The sequence below is a fragment of the Anguilla rostrata genome, chromosome 13 (assembly GCF_018555375.3).
Source record: "Anguilla rostrata isolate EN2019 chromosome 13, ASM1855537v3, whole genome shotgun sequence".
Lineage (NCBI taxonomy): Eukaryota > Metazoa > Chordata > Actinopteri > Anguilliformes > Anguillidae > Anguilla > Anguilla rostrata.
Genome location: NC_057945.1, coordinates 21,745,843 through 21,766,233, shown reverse-complemented (window position 1 = coordinate 21,766,233; position 20,391 = coordinate 21,745,843). Strand labels below are relative to the sequence as shown.

At 38.7% G+C, this 20,391-nt stretch overlaps 1 protein-coding gene across 2 annotated transcripts in view; it reads left to right on the top strand.

The window, feature by feature from the left end:
* grm7 (glutamate metabotropic receptor 7) overlaps positions 1 to 20,391 on the top strand; it is a 191,011-nt gene that overhangs the window by 59,314 nt on the left and 111,306 nt on the right. For both annotated transcript variants that reach the window (XM_064305048.1, XM_064305047.1), the window contains exon 2: positions 5,216 to 5,432. In XM_064305048.1, the coding sequence (XP_064161118.1) occupies positions 5,216 to 5,432 (217 nt within the window). The remainder of the gene's footprint in view (positions 1 to 5,215; positions 5,433 to 20,391) is intronic.

Below are 20,391 nucleotides of genomic sequence, written 5' to 3'. Positions count from 1 at the left end.
AACCACTATCATCCATGCTTTTCAATGTTTTCATGGTTTTAATTGAAAACCTTCTTGCCTTTAGCATTTGTGAGCTATGAAAAAGTAAAGAAAAAAGTGCTCTGAAAGAAAACACCATATTAAAAAAAAGTCTGGCAGGAAGAAAAATATATATATATATTTTGGGCTTTCATAATCTGTACGTCTCAAGTAAAAATATAGTTCTGAAGTTTTCAAACGTAAAATGATAAGCTAGCACCGCAATTTCGCGCCGTTTGGAAGCGGGCCAGCTTGTCACCAGTCACATAATCACATCAGCTGCTTTTGTGGCTGCAAGCTTTTGGGTTTCACCTGTTTTTACTCGAGAAATGTCTTTGCTTTCATGATCTGTACATCTTAATGTCATCTTAAAGGGTTTTAAACGTAAAATGACACGTTAAGAGTACAGTTTTGTCATGCTACCAAGACCCAGTCTGGTGTTGCCAGTTACCCATTTAAACTGTCTGGGACTGGTACTACAATATGACTGTGAAGATAAATACTTAGTTGCACTTCATGTGTCAACCACCTTCGGACAGCTTATGTGGAGGGAATTAGCCTATTGAAAGCAGACAAATTTCCTCAATAAAAATGTAACAATTTCTGTGAGAATATAAGCAGGTTTTTATGCATTTTATTTACATGACTTAAAACAATCACTTTTTTTCCAGACAGTCTGCATAAGACTAATCAATTTGCTTATTCAGCAGCATAAAAAATAACTGAAGTCCTGTTGTAATGGTTTACATTCTCAGCTTTTTTAATACATTTTGGTTTCACCATGTAGAACTTACAGCACTTTTTATGAATAGTCCCCCAAGGACATTACAATGTTTGGGACAAAGAGCATCACAAGTGTCTTTGATTAGTCAGGCGTGTTCATTTGCTTCCTTAGTGCAGGTATAAGAAAGATTCAGTATCTAATTTAGGTTCTAGCCTTTTTATTGCCTTTGGAGTCTGTTATTGACATTTGTCAAAGTGAGGACTGGAGTTGTGCCTAAGATAGTCAAGTAAGCTGAGCGTATGAGGCTGGAAATTAAGAAAAAAAAAAACAGGCCAAGCCTTAGGCTAACCAAAATCAACTGTCTGGAACATCATTAAGAGGAAAGAGAGCACTGGTGAGCTCAGAAATCACAAAGAGCCTGGCAAGCTAAGCCAGATGGCAACATCCATATCCAGTGATCCATGCAGAAATTACAGCCCTTTATATACATATTCCCTTCATTTTAACAGACCAAATGTAATTGGGCAAATTAACATTATCTTAAATAAAGTCATCATACTTAGTACTTGGTTGCAAATACTTTGCATTCAATGCGTAACGTCTGCGACCCTTAGACATCACCAGATGCCGAGAATCTTCCCTGGTGGTGCTCTGTCTGTCCTGTACTGTAGCCATCTTCAGTTCCTGTTTGTTTCAGAAAATTTTTGCCTTGTCTTCAGCAAGTGAAACGCATGTATAATTGGATTCACGTTGGGTGAAGAACGCCAGTCAAGAACCTTCTACTTTTTGGCTCTGAAAAACTCCTTGGTTGCTTTACCAGTGGGTGTGGGGTCATTGTCTTGCTGCAAGGTGTAGTACAATCAAAATAGTTTTTAGGCATTTGAAATATACAGAGACATCTTATTGGCGGATAAGATGTCTCTGTATACTTCTGAGTTCATCCTGCTTCTGCTGTCAATAAAGACAAGCGAACCAGTTCCAGTGTCAGCCGTACTGTACATACCTAAGCCATAAAACATTTCCAAGATGAGGGCAGATGGGGGGGGGGGGGGGTACTTTGGATCATGAGCAGATACTTTCTTTTTCCACTTTCTCTTTCCATAACTTTGCTATATCTGACCATTAAAGTTTGTTTCACTGCACTTTTTATTGTATTTCTTTTTAGCAAACTCTTGGCCGTTCTATTCTTGAGGCTATGGTTTGCATCTTGCACTGAACCCTCTGAGGTATTCCTGGTATTGTCTTCTCTTTATTTTAGTTCTTGACACATTTATGTCTACATCTCAGAGAGTGTTCTTCATCTGTTAGACAACTGAACAGGGTTTTTCTTCACAACTGAAAGTAGTCTTTGGTTCTCCACTTGCTCTTCTGTGGTCTACCAGGTTGTTTGCTATTGCTGAGCTCACCAGTGCATTCTTGCTTCACAATAAGGTACCAAACAGTTCAGACTTTTTTTTTTTTTGCTTTTGACACACACAAAGTTTTGGCTATGTCTCTAATCTAATTTATTCATATTTTCCACCCAAATGTAAATTCCGCTCCAAGAAACAACTCTTGACCTTTCGTTAGCTTTCCTGTGCATGAACTAATGATGCAATATCACACAGCTGGCCAAGAAATAGCTGAGCAGCCAGTTAATCCAATTAATTTTGCTCCCCAAAATGGGGGTAGTGTGTATATAAAGGGCTTCCTACATGGCTCACCCAATCTGGATGTAAACATAGTAAATTTAAGCTGACAGTACAGTTTAACCTCATATTCATTCTTTCATTTCAAATCTGTAATACAGAACAACAACAAAACAACAAAAAAAAATGTGTCACTGCCCAAATATGGACTGCACTGTATATCCATGCTGAAGAACCTACTGGAGCAAGAGGAACCAAGCTCATTTCTACATTTGTAAAAGCTTCACCCTTCCGCTTGCAGATAACACTATAGTCTGTAAACTGGCTACTCATCCTCAGGAGAACAAGTTGTCTGAACACATTGACATACAAAGAATAAAAATCTGAAAACATCCACATTTCTACTGAAACTGCTGTGGCATGATTTAGGTTTCAGATTGGAGTTTTTAAAGCCATTACCACACTGCCAATCAATTTGTTCTTTCATTCTTAATGCAGCTACTGAGGCATTTTAATTAGCAGGTATTTAATGGTGCAGAAAATAATATTCTTCTCCTACCGTGGCATTAGAATGAACCCACCAGGTTGCATTTTTTTGGTCAAATAGTTATGACAGTGCATGCACATTTAACTCTTCTTATTGCATGTTGCTTAATCCAAAAAAAGTAACATAATTCATCCATTATGGCCTCCAATTCACTTTCCCACTCAAGCAGCAGTGCTTGGAATGAGTCAGCATGAAATGCCCTTTTCTTTAATGGCTTCAGAAAGCCATTTCCGACTGTTCGAACATGCCAAAACATGGTAAAAATGGATGTAAATGAGAACCATGATTCTGAGATAAAGCACATAAATATTGTGAATAATATAATCCAGAGCAGCTTCAATTTTATTTAGCCTCTTAGCCTGCAAAATCTGATATTTTCCTGCAAAACATTAATATAGAAGTTATATCTGTATTTCTTCATACTATGAAATGTCCTCCTTTGTATGTTAATCAAGATTGCAAATCTGTTGATTTACTGTATGAGTATATTACATGTACAAGGCAGTATAGGAAGAAACTGTGTTTTCAAACATGTTGAATTGCAGTCAGATTTGCCTGAATGCAAGAAAGCATTATTTACCTCATGTTCCTGATGTCAGTATTAACTTTTGCATTTTAATTTCCATAAGTAAATATGATTAGTCAATATTGATTATCCCTCCTTGACACACATCTTGCTCAAGGTGGGTCATTATCAAGCACATCATTTCAAAGATTGCTTAAAGGGCCCGCAGCTGCAGTGTCAATTTTCAAATGAGCGAATGAGTGTGTCTGTGCAAAGCGCCTCCTTCCCATCGCACAGTTTGATACTGCTTGTGTGTCTGCTTTGGTTTCTGTAGGTCCATGTCACAGACACATGTCAATACAATCAGGCCATCTCAGGCACCCAGACTCACAGCTAAGAATTTTGTAGGTCAAACTTCAGTGCTGGTCCAGAGCGAACAGCCAAGCAGTGTAGGATTGGGATGTCTAATTGATGATTAAACAGTAACATGATTAATTTTCACAAGAGGTGAAGGGAAAAGGCCATAACTAATTTTGAAGTGTATTTGTCATCCATCATTTGGCATGTGTAACACGACTCAATTTCTTATGATTTAAAATGCCTCCAAGCAACTCTTATTTAGAAAAGAGAAGGTAATGTCTCTCTTGTTTCAGTTCGATCATCACTGTTTGAAGAAAAAAAATAGTGACATGGTATGTGAACCAGTTGGTTAACAAGAGGCTATTTACATTGTTATGCTCAAGATTCAAATGATGTATAATTTTCTCTATATTTGTACATGTCAAGAAAAAGTCATGTTCTGTATTGAAATTATTTTCTATAGCACTGTGGTGTTTACGCATGAACAATTCAAGCAAATATGCAATGGCAGTACTATTCTGAGATATAACATTTTTTGACTGTAGCAAACTTGCTTAAACTGGCTCAAATACAAAGTTCAGTCAGTTCTAAAGTGATTATGTGAGCAGAACCAATCTAAGTACAAAAGCTATTTCTAATTTTTACCTCAAGCCCCACTTCATTTTTCTCCTAGCAAATCAATAGAATGTACAGCAATATCCCAGACAATAAATAAACAAAAACACCTAAAGAATTAAGTGAAATCGATTTATTTGTATGGTGCATTTGGATTAAGTGCATTGTTTGCACTGTAAATTATTTGGACACACTGTGAGATGTGAATCTCTGTAGAACATGGCCTTGTTGTGTTGTGGCTTTTCTACGGGGATGTCTTGATGCAGTGGATCACCTCCCAAGCTCTAAAAACAGCTGATGTTACATTCTACTGCTGGTATTAAATTAATAATCAGCTTGTCTACCTGTTGACAATTAGATCAATCAAAATCCAAAGTGGCATTGCTTTGCTGTTGTCACATAAATAAAAACTAATTTGAGTTTAAAGCTTATTGATGACTCTCACATGACCTAACAATAGCATAGGTAATATGGTCTCATCTATAATACATATCACAGCCACAAAACATTTAGCTGATTGTGAGCTTTGGGCTAATCAGTGAGCTCACAATCCTGGCCTTTCTTTTTGCGGTTTGTATTTCTGGGGAGCAGTGTAGCATAATGGTTAGCAAACTGTGCTTGTAACTCTGAGTTTCTAGGTGTGATTCCCAGGTGCAACACTACCGTTGTACCCTTGAGCGAGGTACATAACCTGAATATCTTCAGTAAATATCCTGTTGTTTAACAGGATTATGTAAACATTGTAAGCTGTGTACATCATTCTGGATAAGAGCATCTACTAAATGCCTTAAATATAATGCAACTGTCCTTTCCTCCAGATCCCTCAAATCAGCTACGCCTCCACTGCCCCAGAGCTCAGCGATGACCGGCGGTACGACTTCTTCTCACGCGTGGTGCCGCCGGACTCCTTCCAGGCTCAGGCCATGGTGGACATTGTGAAGGCCATGGGGTGGAACTATGTCTCCACCCTGGCATCAGAGGGCAGCTATGGGGAAAAGGGCGTGGAGGCATTCATGCAGATCTCCAGAGAAGCAGGTAGGCCCCGGTTGCCATGGGGATATATTTAGAGAGTAAGATAGTAATTACAGGTCATGTTCCTGTCTCTTCCCTTTACACGTGATTGCAAGATGAGGGCAGGAGGACAACGGCTGGTATGGTAAATACATATTGCTAAATGTTTGCAGGGTTATACATGTGGGAGTTGTCTTATTGAGTACAAATGCTGAAATAACATAAACTAGAAGGGAACGGATTGTCTATGGATGTTGTGTGCTGTAACTGTGTGATTTTATAAGTATGCCTTGATTTCTGCGTCAGTACATATAAAATCTTACATTTAAGGGACATAAAATCCATGCCCTTAGTACTCATGGCACATTAGATTTATTTAGCATTTTAGAACCTGCTATGTAAGTGCTGTGTCCTTTTGTGCCAGAAAAAAAGATAAAAGTCTAAATATAAATGTCATACTGTGTGATTAAACTGCAGCTGAACCTTAGGGTAAAGCAGATTAAATCTGACCTCCTGCTTATCAGAGATTATGAGGCCAATAGCGGGTTCCCTGTGGATCTGAGCAGTGGATCTGAGAGCCAACTGAAAAGACATAAGAAGGATAATGCATTTTACTGAAAACATATTTATCCCTTATTTTTATCTTGTTAATTTTGGATGCTCTGTCATATTTGTAAACCTCTACAATTGTGTTGTTGCAAAGGCAAGTTCCAGCCTACAGGACTACAAGTCTTTCATGATCTGTGTTTCATCCAAGGGCCGAGCCTGGCTTTTTTTTCAAGGGCTTAGTCTGTTCTAGTGAGGAACAGAGGTAGAGCTGCAGAGCTAGCTCACACAACAAAACCACCAACTATGACCAAATACCCAACTGAGGACTCTGTGTGTTGGCATCCTTGATCAATCAGTGCTTATTGGCTCAGTGTGGATAGGTGGTCCATCCCAGATGGGGACTGATTCCCTCTCCTTTTTATCTTTGGAGTGGGAGGGGTTGCATTCCAAAGGGGTAATAAAGGCAACCCTGATCTGCTGATGGAAGAAATCTTTGTCCTTCTTTTGTAATGGGGAGAAGGTGAAAATAGGAATGCTGAAAACTGGTTCAGCAATGAATGTACTGAGAGTGTTCTACAAAATAATTCAGATTTTAAATATTATTTAAAACATTCTGCAAGATACAAAAAGCAGAAATTATACTGTCCAGTCTTAAATACATCTTACATCCAGAGAAGTGATCGCATGTAATAAAATGTATTGATGCTTCAGAAATTGAATGTATACCTATTATATTGATCACAATATAAAAACTATCTATGAGAAATGCAAGCCAGATGTAATCTCAGGGCTGTCCAACCCTGTTCCTGGAAATCTACCATCCCATAGGTTTTCACTCCAACCCTAACAAAGCACAATTCATTCAACAGCTAGAGATCTTATTGAGCTGCTAATTAGTAGAATCAGGTGTGACAAATTAAGGATGAAATGAAAACCTACAGGACAGTAGATCTCCAGGAATAGGCTTGGGCAGCTCTGGTCTATCTAATCATGGTCACACAGGACAGCCAATCAGATGACTGATTTAATCCCAGTCTATAAAGGTATGATATATAAAGGTATATCATCCATACCAAAAAATATCTTTATAATTTTACCATTTTCAAAGCAGACACAAGGGCAGTGCTATGGAAGCCCACAGCACCATGTTAATCATAACTTGCTCACCAGTTTACTTATAAAATGATAAAAGAAAGTACATACATACCACATACTGTAGCAATGCATTATGGTCATTGTAGTCTCATCCAACTGCATTGATCTTGAGGCATTTACCTCGGTGGGCTCTAGCTAACATTATGGCTAACATTATCAGAGATCAGCTTTCCTATACATGTGAGGTGATGATATGTCTAAATTACTCTTTCAGAAGAATATTTTCAGTAATTTTATTTATACTCACAAGTATATGCAACAATGAATATGGATTTGTTTAGCACCTCAACCTAGAATACTTTGAGCATAAATAAAGAAAATGTCTCTTTTTTCTTCCCTCTGTGAAATATGGTGAAATCTGGCTAAACCTGGCAGGCATTTATAATTAAGGAATCTATTGAAATGGTAACTTTCCCTGCAAGTTGGAAAAAGACAAAACAATATCGCTGAGCTATAATTAAAACCATGTACAACAAAACCATATTGGAGTACAGATTAAATGGATGTGGAACATTCTGGAGTCTTGTCTAAAGACTGCAGCATATCAGTCACAGCGGTTTAATGGTGAATTGCGTGTTTTGCGAAATGGAAATCTTTGGGCTTTGACCTCCCCCCCCTTCTGGCCCTGCGAAAGCCCGAGAGTGAACATTAATGGAGGCAGTACGAGTTCCCTCGTACTCACCTTGCCTCTCTGCCAGTTCAAAGCTTTACTCATTCTTACCAGGACGTTTGTCATTGTAACTCAGCTCAGCCAGGATTTTTCAAGGGTGCTGCCTCTGTTCATTCATTCTCCTCTTGCCGTAAGTAACGTATAAAACTGCCAGGCATCTCAGTGATTGAATCCGGCCGAGTGTCCGTGCTAAACAATATCGGCAGGCCATAGCCTCAGAGTTTTCCCTCCCCTTTTTTCGGATTCCTGTGCGGATCTCATCAACATGCACTCGTTGACCCATGGGTGTGAGGATGCATAAACGCAGGCCTGATTCACCTCTCTCACCACCCTGTTCAATGTTTTTCCTCAGCCCTTTCATTTTCTCATTTGCTTTTATTTTGTGTCATAGATCGGTGACACGACATCCCGCCGTTTAAAGTGACAGGCCACAAGGCAATATAAAATTCAATCTACTGCCCTGTAGACTTCAGAATTCCACATTATTTTAGGTCTTCAGGCTTGTTTTTTATTATAGAATATAATAAAGCTATCTACACAGTCAACAATTTTAAGGGATTTTCCATTAATTACATAAAAATAGCACTTTATTTTAGAGACTAAAAGATAACGGAAAAAACCTAATCAGATATATGCAATTTTCTTAAATGCTGTTGTCTATGAGCATATACATTGCAGGAATATTCACCTTTGTTGCAAACTGCCTTGCATTTGAACAAATATTTATATTTTAGCTTGCTTTTAAATTACCATGCCAATATGATATGCCACAATATCTTACCTTGCACATTTCCAACAAGAAAGCACAATCTGGGGGGAATCACTTTTTTCCAGACCAGTTTTTCTATTTGAGCACTGGCTAGGGCATCCTAAGTGGTCAATCTGACTGAGCTCTGACATTCCATCCACGTTCCTTGAACAGCACTGGTGGGTACTCTTTAGGGAGTCTCTGCTGAAAGTCATCTTTAGATACATTTTAGAGACTATAGGGGTCATTAGCAGCAACTATAGCTCCTCCTCCTGATTGTTTGCAGTGCAGTTTTATGAATTATTAAATCATACAAGCATAGAATTACGCAAGGGGGCACAACAATATTCAAGCAATGCAGCATATTCATAATAATTATGTTAATAAATTACTTCATTAGAAATAACTAATAAAGTAACACCTAGCTCTGGACTAATTTAGAGCTGATGTAACAGACCTCTGGTCACATTTGAATTCATTTAGCTGTTATCTTATAGGGTTCAGTAGCTTGACTGTTAATTTGATGAATCCCTCAAGCATTCTGAACTGAGATTCCAACACAATTGCACAAGTGTGGTTTGTAGTCTTTTGTCACCTATGTCTACTTACAATGCTTACAGTGATTGCTTCGACTGGAACTAATCTTTTTTGTCTGGCGCAAATGAATTTCATGTGTCATTAAACCTGGCTTCCAAATGTCTTAACTAAAACATAGCTCACACCTCAGGCAGGTGATGAAACTTATATGATAAACCTCATTTGGTTATGATTTGCTATAAACCTCTCTCTGATCCCTGATTTTGCACCTTCTTACTTCGGAATTCCCACATTTACCTATGTGTGGTGACTGAGGTATCCTTCAGAAGACTGAGATAATGATTAAATGATGTCTCATCCGCAGAAATGAGTGTGTATATGTGCTCTCTGTTCTCTGTATAGTACCGTAGTGAGTACATGAAGTTAATAAATCTAGAAGACTGCATTCTTCACAAAGATATTGGAAAATAAATGTATTGCATAAAATATTAAAACAGAAATCATTTGTGCTCACATTTGCATAAAACTGTGTATTGTAAAAATTGTGCTCAAATTTTACAATAGGCTTCCACATCATTTACAGTTGCCCTGGGCAACAGGAACTAGTTCCAAGCTGACAGCATTTAAAATAAACAGAGCATGGAGACACTTAAAGGTTAGCCACATTAGCTTCTGATGCTTAAAATCCTGCAAATGTTAAAACAAAAACAAAAATAAAACAACATAGATTATTTCAACTGCTCACTGACATTAGCACAAGCAAAAGAAAAAAAGGAGCAATTGCTAATAATAGTATTAAAAGTTTGGTATGCAAAACACTAACTATGATCAGCTACCTGACTGCATACACTATAAACTGCTGGAATAATGAATATTAATCGTATTTGACCTTACACTGCTCTGTGTTTCACATGAGTGCTGTTTCATGTCTCTTCACAAGTACTATAAGAAAACAATCTTCAGAGGTCCAAGCATTCTCTATTTTTATCTTGATCAGTGCAGATGTTTCCTGTTTCGTCTTATCTGCAGTGGCTAGCTTTGGCATTGAATATATGAAATAATTTGAATGAAAAAAATTTTTATAAATAAAAAGATGAAATGTTAATGACATCCCACAGGCAGCCATTTCAAGTTTGGCAGTCATTAATATTTCATTGACGTGTCCTCATGTGAAGTCTATTCAGTCATTAAAATTGTAAGAGTGTTGTAGTTCAGAGTATGTGTGTGTAATTTGGACCATGACATTGCGACAAAGCCACAAGACCCTGCTCTAAATATCCAGATGAGACTGTAGGGTAGAGGAGCAACCCAAATTCTGTAGAGATTCTGTGCAACCACCACATACTCAATTTCACTTAACTTTCAACATACTCCCTCCTGTTAAAATCAAAACATTCCAATTTGATGCTTCTCTTGAGAATTCTGGGGGTGTGACCAAGCTTTAAAAGGTCCAGTCAAAATCAAAGGGTCATTTGATGAAGCAACTTCACAAAATAAAAAAATAATGATTTGCATACATCTAAGTATAATTATGTAAACTGTAAAAGGGACAAATGGAAAAAGATGTCTGGTCTGCTATGTGGGGTTTAACTTTTTTACTCAATCCATATCTACAAACAAGTGTTTCATGATGTTTCTACTCCTTGCTTATTTGCTTCTATTTATACTGTTATCCTCTGTTCTTCACTGAGTGTGATCTTTTGTGTATTATTTAATCTTATTTTTAATGAATACTTCTGTTTCAATATATATACAAGTATAGGGCTAGTGGTTATAACCCATATTTGTACAGAATCCTAATAATAGAAGTGAGGTAATACAGTATGCTTAAGTAATATAACCTTTTACAGGTTTTCCCTGTACTGCAACTTTTTGTTATTAAAGCTACACAGTTATAAAGTGAGATGTGTGAAGACGATATATATTTTTCATTAAGCTAGCTGCCAACTTATCCTTACTTTCTTCAACAGTAATAGAGATGTGACAAGGCCAGTGGCCGTTCCCTTGATAGTATGCGTAAAGGTATCGTTGTAATTTATCAGTGCCTCTTAAAAACAGAGATATCAATCACGGATTGCCTTTAGTTTCAGGGGCGCTCTCTCTGGATTTCACAGGACTAAAGTAGGCCAATCTGGTTGTCCTCCCTCTTTCGCAGAAATATACAGAACACATTCACAGAGGCCAGTTCTTCTTTTACTCCACCCTCCATTTAGCCATTTGCCTTGTGTGGTTAGTCTAAGACGCTGATAATCGCATTCGCTCGTCTTCTTGATGTCCTTCTGAGAGCTGGAATGATGTGCATATTGCTCTGTGAGTTTCTCTTGGTTTTACGGAACTTATTTATTTATTTATTTGGACAAATTAATGGATGGCTTGCGCAAGACCATCGGCAATGCATTAATGCAAAGTAGCTGTTTGTGCAGGTCACGTGTTAATTGGCAGTGAAGTATATATGAAAACATCAAAAGTGGCTAACGTTTTTCCATTAGAGCACTTCCACATGACAGTGTGCACATTACACGTTTCCACAAGGCCTTTTAAACCCCCTTTTACAAGAGAAAAGTATAAACAGTACTGACAGATTCTACAACACACATACACACACACTTCTACTCACTTTCTCACCAATAAGCACACACACTTACACACATCCACACTCACTTTCTCTCTCTCACATACGCATGCACGCACACACACTCCTCTCTTTCTTTTTTCTACATACACACAATCGTATGAAAACACACACACTTGATCATTCTCCTACAAACAAACACACACACACAAACACACACAATCTCTATCTCGCCTACAAACACAAAACACACTATCACACACAGAGAAAACAAATACATATCATCACACACGGCACAATGTGTACACGCATCTTGCTCGTGAAACACACAGTGGAAATGGCTGGCGAGTTGCATGTGGGGCAGGAGGTGGTGTTGATATTAGACAATATTTGTACAAACCTAATGCATACATTGTATTTCATCATCAACTAGCCTGTAGGAACAATAGCATTTCAGTTACTTCACTACCAAAAATACACCCCAGTCAAGAGTTCATAGGAAACCTGGAAATTCAGAGGTATTCTGGTATATAGGTTATTCCAATAATTGTAGATTACACAAATTAAATTTGGGACATATTTCCAAGTGATTTGGACGTCAGAAGTGATCATACAGATGGTCAGTGTAGAGTGGGAATCAATAGATACGGGCAGCTGTCACAATGCTCTTTGAAAGATTTTATCAAGAACTACACCAAGACAGTCTGGGTTGTGGACATCATTGTGTTACCAAGAGTAGCGAAGAGACCTGCGAGGAATGAGGATGTAGCTTATAGGTGGGCTAACTTTGTGTTGGCATGATTGAGATTGAATCGCTGTCTGATTGTCCAACTTCATTAATGGGACAGGTAGATTTAAGATTTGGATTAAAGATTTTGATTAAGATGTTGATTAAAAGTGTAGATAATATCGTGGGAGTCTGTTGAAAATGGGGAGGAGGGAGGTTCTCGAGAAATAATGATTTTCAAAAACATCTTGCATTTTAGAAGACAGATTTCATTACACTGAGTTTATTTTGGTGCTGATGTTGTTGCTGCAGGCTTTGTACTTTCTGGTCCATTAAGTTAGTCTTTTATCTCCGATTAATACGTCAATTAACATTTCTCTTTGCCTGTGTGTGCATTTCTTCCTGAGATCTCAATTATCCAGCACTATGAAAGCCACTCACGTGAGCAAGATCTTTAAAATGAGCAGCTCAATACAAATGATACATATTCAAACACACTTTTAAAATTATTTTTGAATCACACCCACGTATCCATGTATGATAATATTTCTGGAAAATATGATTTTACCCATCTACAAGACAATTTAATGTAAGGTGATAAACTGAAGATTTTAAAGGCATTTTTATTTCACCTGGCTATGTAAAACTAATAGGAAAACATTACAGGTATTGAACATGGGTCTTCATCCTCATAAATTAGACTTTTTGCAAATAATTTAATTATCAATGCACCCTGTGACATCCTGCATCCCCATTCCTCTTTCATTCTACCTCTGCTGCCATTTTTGTGTGGATGCACCCTTTCCCTTTCCAGCTGAGACTAGGACTGTGGCACGCCAGAAAAAGGATGGAAATAGCCATGCTCTTAGCACTTCAGCTCTGCGGTGCTAGCATGAAACGGGAAGTATCATACACTGATACATATCTCATTGACATAATTCAACTATGAGCAATGGTAGACTAAATATATAGGAGATGAAGCCACTCATGCTCTGAGAGAAAAGAGGGGATTCTGGGACAGAGAGCACAGCGGGTACGTGTGGAGGGTGGGGGTGTGTGTGTGCACTATTCCGCAGGTGATGAATGTTACCCACCCATTATCTGTTACTCCTCCCCCGGAGGGGTCGATCTGTCATAACACTCTCAGATTCTGGCAGGTTCCCGGATCTGTTTGCCCAAGCTAAATGGAACACACTATCCCATGCCCTTAAGTGCCTTTTTAAATTCCCCGGCTACGAAATTAATAATTAAGCCGGGGTAATACATCACTTCCCCCGTGACACTAACCTTCATCGGCAGAGGACGTTATCGATGAATTAATCGCAGTAATCATTTTCTTTTATTTATATGTGGGTTATATCGCCAGGTGCTGTTTCAGAACACCATAAAAATGCAGATTCAAGACTAAAGCATCCTCATAATAAGAGGAATGATGAATGTGCCAAGATTATAAGATAGATATTTGACATAGATTATAACAAGATAAGAGATCTTTGTTCCTACGTTCCTAAAGAAAGAAACTTTTCCAAATTCAGGAGCGGGTCAATGAACTTGAAAGAGATACTGGTAGGAATTATAGTTACGCAAATGTAAGATGGAAGCAGTTCAAATATCGATTCATTTATGAATACGTACCAGTGGATGAATCCACGTAGATTTAAAACCATATAATAGACAGTGGGGGGGTTAGCAATTTAGCACTTGTAATAAAACGCAGTGCTCTATGAAAAATTCACATTGTGCTCATGAAGTTATGTGCATGGTATGACAAAATAATAGCTGGTATTTGCAAATATTTTGTTTGCGTTTCCACTGCATTTCCTTTTATTCACCTTTGTTCTCCCCGTTCAGAAATTATCGTTATGCCTCCCAACATCCCTACATCACTCACACCTGAGCGACGAGGTGTGAAGGCTGAATCTGAAGGCCATGCAGAGTGTTTGGGCTCACCTGGAAGCCAGTGACCATTTTACACTCTTTTATAGACCACACTAAATTACATTTACATTCTAGGCCTTTTGCTAACCCTTGTATTCAGAGCAACTAACAGCTTTTCATTTTTACACGTTACGCATTCATACAGCTGGATATATTGACATAATTCAGGTAAAATATACATAAAATATAAAGCAGTATAAAATACTTTCCTCAAGGGCGTAACGTCGGTGGCCTTGCTGGGAATCAAACCTGCTCTGAGCCCTGCTCCCTCAGCCTTACACTACACTGCCACCCTCATATTTTACACCCTGCAGGCCATGCATTTTTGCTATATTTATAACACAGTTATATTTGAATCATTAGTTTGAATCGCCGCCTTCACTGATTCGATGCGATAGGTTAGAAAATATTGGTCATGTCCCATAAAGTGAGAAGGTTAATCACTCGATAAATATAACTTCATAATCCGGGCCTGTGAGGCGTGCGCTCACAGCTCCTGAAACGCCCTCGATGACAGAGCCCCATGGTGTGGCAGATCAGCTCATTATTTGTGAATGTTTCGCATTTGGGCACAGGTATCTCACTGGCCGCTCTCAGAGCTATTTTGGTGAGCTGTTATTAAGCTATTTTTTTCCACTCTCGGGCTGGGAACGCAACATAAACATCTCAGCCTAGGGGGTTTTCACACGTGGAAATACCTCCTCCAATTCATTATTCATTACCTTTTATAACCTTCCTCCGCATCCTTGCCACTGGCTCACATTATTCACAGAACGAATGTTGTAAGACTTTCCCATATTAATAGAACTATTACTTCGCCATGTATTTTCCCTTCAAGCTAATTTCCTCTGGGAAGACTCCGATTTTAGGATCCTTTTCCTGGAAGCATACAACTAGACAACCTCTTGGTTCCTATGAAACCCTGGGCCATTTTTAACATTTCCTGAAGGAACAACTGACCTTACTGTAAAGTTGTATTTTCAAACAGTAGATCTGCCATAGGCACCTTGTAATACCTGCCCAACAAGCAAACACCTGCTGGGGGGCTGTGGGCAACAGATGGTGGCACCTAACGTTTGGAAATCAGCAAGTCAGTGGTCTGCCACCGGCAAGACCATTTACTGCCTTCTAACAGCTGATACACACATTGACTGTCAGGCTGCTGTATGCAATAAATATAGACTATACTTTTTTCAAAATATTTGAAATGAGTATCTAGACATACTGAATCAAAACAAATAAACAAATAAAACAAGTGAGAAAAGAAGTAACCAGTCTGCTGAGATATCTGCAGCAAGGGAGAACTCTGATGTGTGACCCTTATGAAAAAATGACATGTAAAATTTGCTTTTTCACATGTGAAAATCACAGTTTCACATATAAATTAAACATTTTCATAAGTGAATTAAACTATTCACCTGTGAAAAGAAAATGTCACATGTGAAGTAGACATTTCTACATGTAATTGGCTTTTATTATTTTCACACGTCACTGACTTTTTAAAATGTGAACTGCAATTTTCAAAGTGAAAACAAAACGTGAATTGAAATAGAATAGGCTTTTTTCTACTTTCATCTCATAAGTGGGATTTTTTTATAGTTTGCATGTGTACTCTTCACATGTTGGCTGTCCACATGTGGTTTTTGCACATGTGATTTTTTTGTAAGGGCTACCTTTTCCTGCCAGTTTAACTTTTCAGACAGCAAGATAGCTTAAGCACCTGTTGCTTGTTTATGGAAAAACGTGCGCGTGCTAACACTGTATGGCAACAATACAAGCAAAATGCTGAAGATAAGCCAAATCGATGGCTAATTGAAAATCTTACCCCATAAGTTTAGAGATAAGACGGTCAGAGAAACAAAACACAAAACAACACAAAACCAGGAGGGGGTGGGGTGGGAGGGCAGACAGGTTTCATGATCTCCGTCCTCAGAGAACGACAGCACTCCAGATGAAATAGCTGAAGATTTATTGCTCTCCCCTGCTGCTGCCAGTTAGGGTTTAAAGTCCCAGGTCTGGAGGACTGCAGTGAGACGCGAGGGGGTGGGGGGGGGGGGGGGGGGGGTGGGGGGGGTGGGGGGGGGGGGGTAAACAGGAGAGAAATGCAAGAGTGTAGTGCAGGACACTCTTTGGGCTCACTGGGGCCTGCAGTTATCTCAGGAATGCCTTTAATAATTTAACCTGCCCTTGAATAACAGGAAGATGCCGTTTGGCAGGGATTTAGCCATATGCCTGGAGCTCGTCTACGTCTACGGGCGTGACCATCACCTCCTATCCCCTTACCATCTTATTGAGCACTGGGAGCTGGTCCCCCCAAAGCAGGAAGATACTAATTTGGATATTGTTCAATTATATTAACAAGGCACAGAAGTCTGTGCTCAGCAAATTAAGAGGGAAATGTTTTTTCCCCTCTCCCCAGCTAAAGGAAGCGCTTGTTATGTTTGGAATGCTGGTAAACACAATTATAAATGCATAAGTCTTGCGTAGAATGTAAAAGCGACATGCTGAAGTAATGATTCCCAACGGCCAGATTTTAACCACTTCTTTGCTTCAATTGTTAGGGCACTGCACTTTCATAAGCTGGATGAGCAGAGGTAGGACCTGGTGTGCTTCCAGGGCTACCTGTAGCCTAAGGAAGCACTCTACGCTGAGAGCACCCGTCATACTGACACAGTTAATCTCCTCCGCTTTGAAGGCTGAAGACAATGCCGCTACACAGAGGCCGCGGATCCTCTGTTCAGCTGGGGCAGGGGCGGGGATTTTCAATGTCTAAATTTCTCAGAATTTTAAAAGAAAGATTTCGGATAAACCTTCGAGAGTCTGAGGCTGACAGCCACGAAAGCCTGTGATCTTATTACATGCTGAAGAGGGAGAGAAAAGCCTCTGTTTGCTCCTTACATGTCCACCCTAGGGGCCCTCAGGACTGAGGTTATGAATCCCTTCTCAAGAGAACCTTCCTGCATTTTCCAAAGATATTAGGCATTGAAAATCTATATTCTGAAGGCTGTATATCTTCCCTGGTGTTTCTTACAACAACATACTTGCATCCCCCTTAGTTGCAATTCACAACTATGCATTCTATTAAAAATTAAAGTTACATGTGATTTTCTAAATTTATGATGAATTCACAGAACTGTGATCCATTGCACTGTGGGAGGTCATTTTGTCAAAGGTTCACCTGAACTCGAAATGGTAATAGAAAAATGATCTTGAAGTGAAGTCATCATGCAATATTTAATACTGCTTAAGCATTGCATAGCACAGGTTTTGCATACATATTCTCATCAAAATAAAAAAGCTTTTGATATTATAAAGAATGCATTCCTACATATTGGGCCATTGGGCCCATGGCATGGAAATATTTTGGTCCATTACAATGCAACTTCACAGTTTATTATTTATTTGCACAATACTTAGGAATAATATTATGGATATGTCAAATGTTCTTGCATACTGTCATGATTTAATACTTTTCTATGACAGAATTTGACTTACCACCCTCCGCTTCCAAAAAAAAAAAAAAAATGAAATAAATAAATCAATAAATAAATGAATTAAAATTAATGGGTAGAATCCTGACAGCTTGTGTTTTTTGGAATGGATGCCAGAGGCTGAATCCAATATTTGCAATGCAGTATATCAAAAGCAAATGTCAAATAGTGCATTTCAAGTGAGATGTTCCTTTGTCTCAGCCGTTAATCACTCACATCCTTTTACTCTCAGCTGTGTAATGGAACCATTCTGCCACTAATTGATTTTGGATTAAACCATAAATTATGTAGAAATCCAAGTGCATTTGTCAGTGTCCTCCTGTGACCATACTGCTGTCAAGCCCTGGTCTTAATATTTATTTTCATTAAATATTATTTTCACTCCCTACATTAGGGTCAGCGCAGGTAAAGAGTGCAGCTGCTGATACCCTTTCTCATTCCTTCCGGAGTTACTGCTTGATTGCAGTTTGCCATTTCTGGACAGGAAACGAGTAATGCCCGTGTAAGCACTGCACAGTTTACAGTTTATGTCTTTGTGGATGTGAAGGTCTGTCAGGAGATCGACAAGCATTTAGAAGGAGTTAGGAACTGGATGACTGGACCACAGCTGAAAGCAACAGACATATAGACAGAGACAAAGCACTTGTTTAGGTGAGGGAAAAAAGAGCTTCTTCAGAAAATGAATATCAATGCAGCAGTGGCTGAAGGTCTTTGCATCGTCATCAAGCATCGTAAACAAAGACAAATCCAAGGCAGTGATTCCGAAACTTTAGAAGTTGTGAATCCTTCCCTGTGTATGTACCCCCCCCCCCCCCTCCCCCGCTTCCCCGTGTACTGGCTCATTATTTTTGCAAGGTGATAATAAATGGACAGGAAGCAGCGCACTTGTCTGTAAACTTCCACTTCATCAAATGGCAGAGGCTCATTACCGGAAACGGCCCCGCGCAGAGGCTGTAAAAAAATGTGTTGCTGTGAAGGGATTAGCCAGCCTGTCAGCTGCTCTTAAGGACCGATCTATGAGCTGCTAATGACGCTAATGTCAGATTGCATGTTTGGAGACCGAAAGCCACTGCTTGTCAGGATGAAAAGCGTTGCCCGGGGCCAGTTATTATTATGCAGTTTCCGTTTTCACTCGAGCTCCCTGCAGCACCTTTTAGACGAGGGCTAGAGTGTGAATTCCTTCTTTTTTCTTTTTTTTTTGCCACTGTGTACAATTAACCAAATTTTAATCAATGTCCCCTTATTTGAAAATGAATGTTTAAATTTATAACGTTTTGATTCCTTGATTAAAGTAGGGAGGTGAAATCAATGCTGCTAAATGCCTGTACTTTTTCTATGCTTTGTAGACTTAGTCCTGTCCTTCGGAGTTATGCAAGACAGAGTAACTCTGTCTTTAAAAAACATGATTTTAATTTTGGATTCAGTAAGCCGGCATGAAAATAGGAACATTAGTACATTATTTAGAGGGTTAGAAGTGAACTGGAAAGGAATATAGCCAGCAGTGGTGGAAACGAGAGTAGGATTTCTGCATGCATCGCAATGTGTAAGACCTTTAAAGGACTTTCTTCTTTGATAATTAAAAGAGAAGAACCTCAGTAACTTCTTTCTATAATTACTATAGCTGTACCCTTGTTTCCATGCATCAACTGTATTTTTTTTTACATATACCAGCAGATACAACAAGTTATCCATAACCAAATGTTTAGCATTGGATTGAATACATTCAAAATTGTTTCTTGAACTGTGAAATACTTACTATATACACTCAAAAGAGAAGCATGAGGTACAGGGGCTCAGTAGGACATTAGGACATGAATAATAAAAGTTCCTGTGTCCTGATAAAGTAATAATTTTATTTCACCAAATGGCAGTTGACATACTGTAGGTCTCAATAAAAAATTCAACGTACGGGTTACGTTAGGTACCAATACAAAATTGATGATATGTATTTATGAGTATAATAGGCCACCGTTTATATTACATCTGGTTCTTTTCTGTGCTTTATTCACCATGGATGAGCATTGTTCCTAGATTTTTATCCAAATACAAAAAGTCTAATGCAGATCCTTGACCTCTGCCATTGATATCAGAAAATGCATATGTGTCATTTTAGGCTGCATTTGCACAGTGTTTTTGATTCACTAGAAATGTTTTGCGCATGGATTTGAGTTGGATTTACATAAATATACTCCCACACAGTTCAGAGGGGAAAAACAGATTAGTATTTGAAAGTGTGCTGTGTACTATATGTGTGTTCAAGTGCATTTAACAGTTTCCAATTCAATCGCACTTTACTTTGCTACACGACAGGGATTTTTCCCCCCTTGAAGAAGCATACAGTACTGCATGCACAATATTCAGCAATCTACATACTGTTAGACTTCAGTATCCAAACTGGCCACTATACTATATTGAGGTAAAATCACAAAATGGTTTCAAAGATTAATGACAAGATTGAAAATACATTATTTAATATTTAATATCCAACTGTGCAGGGACCGTGTTGATAAGACATGCAGTACGAGGAGCTGTAACACAGATGTGAATCATTTGAATTCATGAATTCAATACAAAGTAAAGGGATAATTTGGAATGA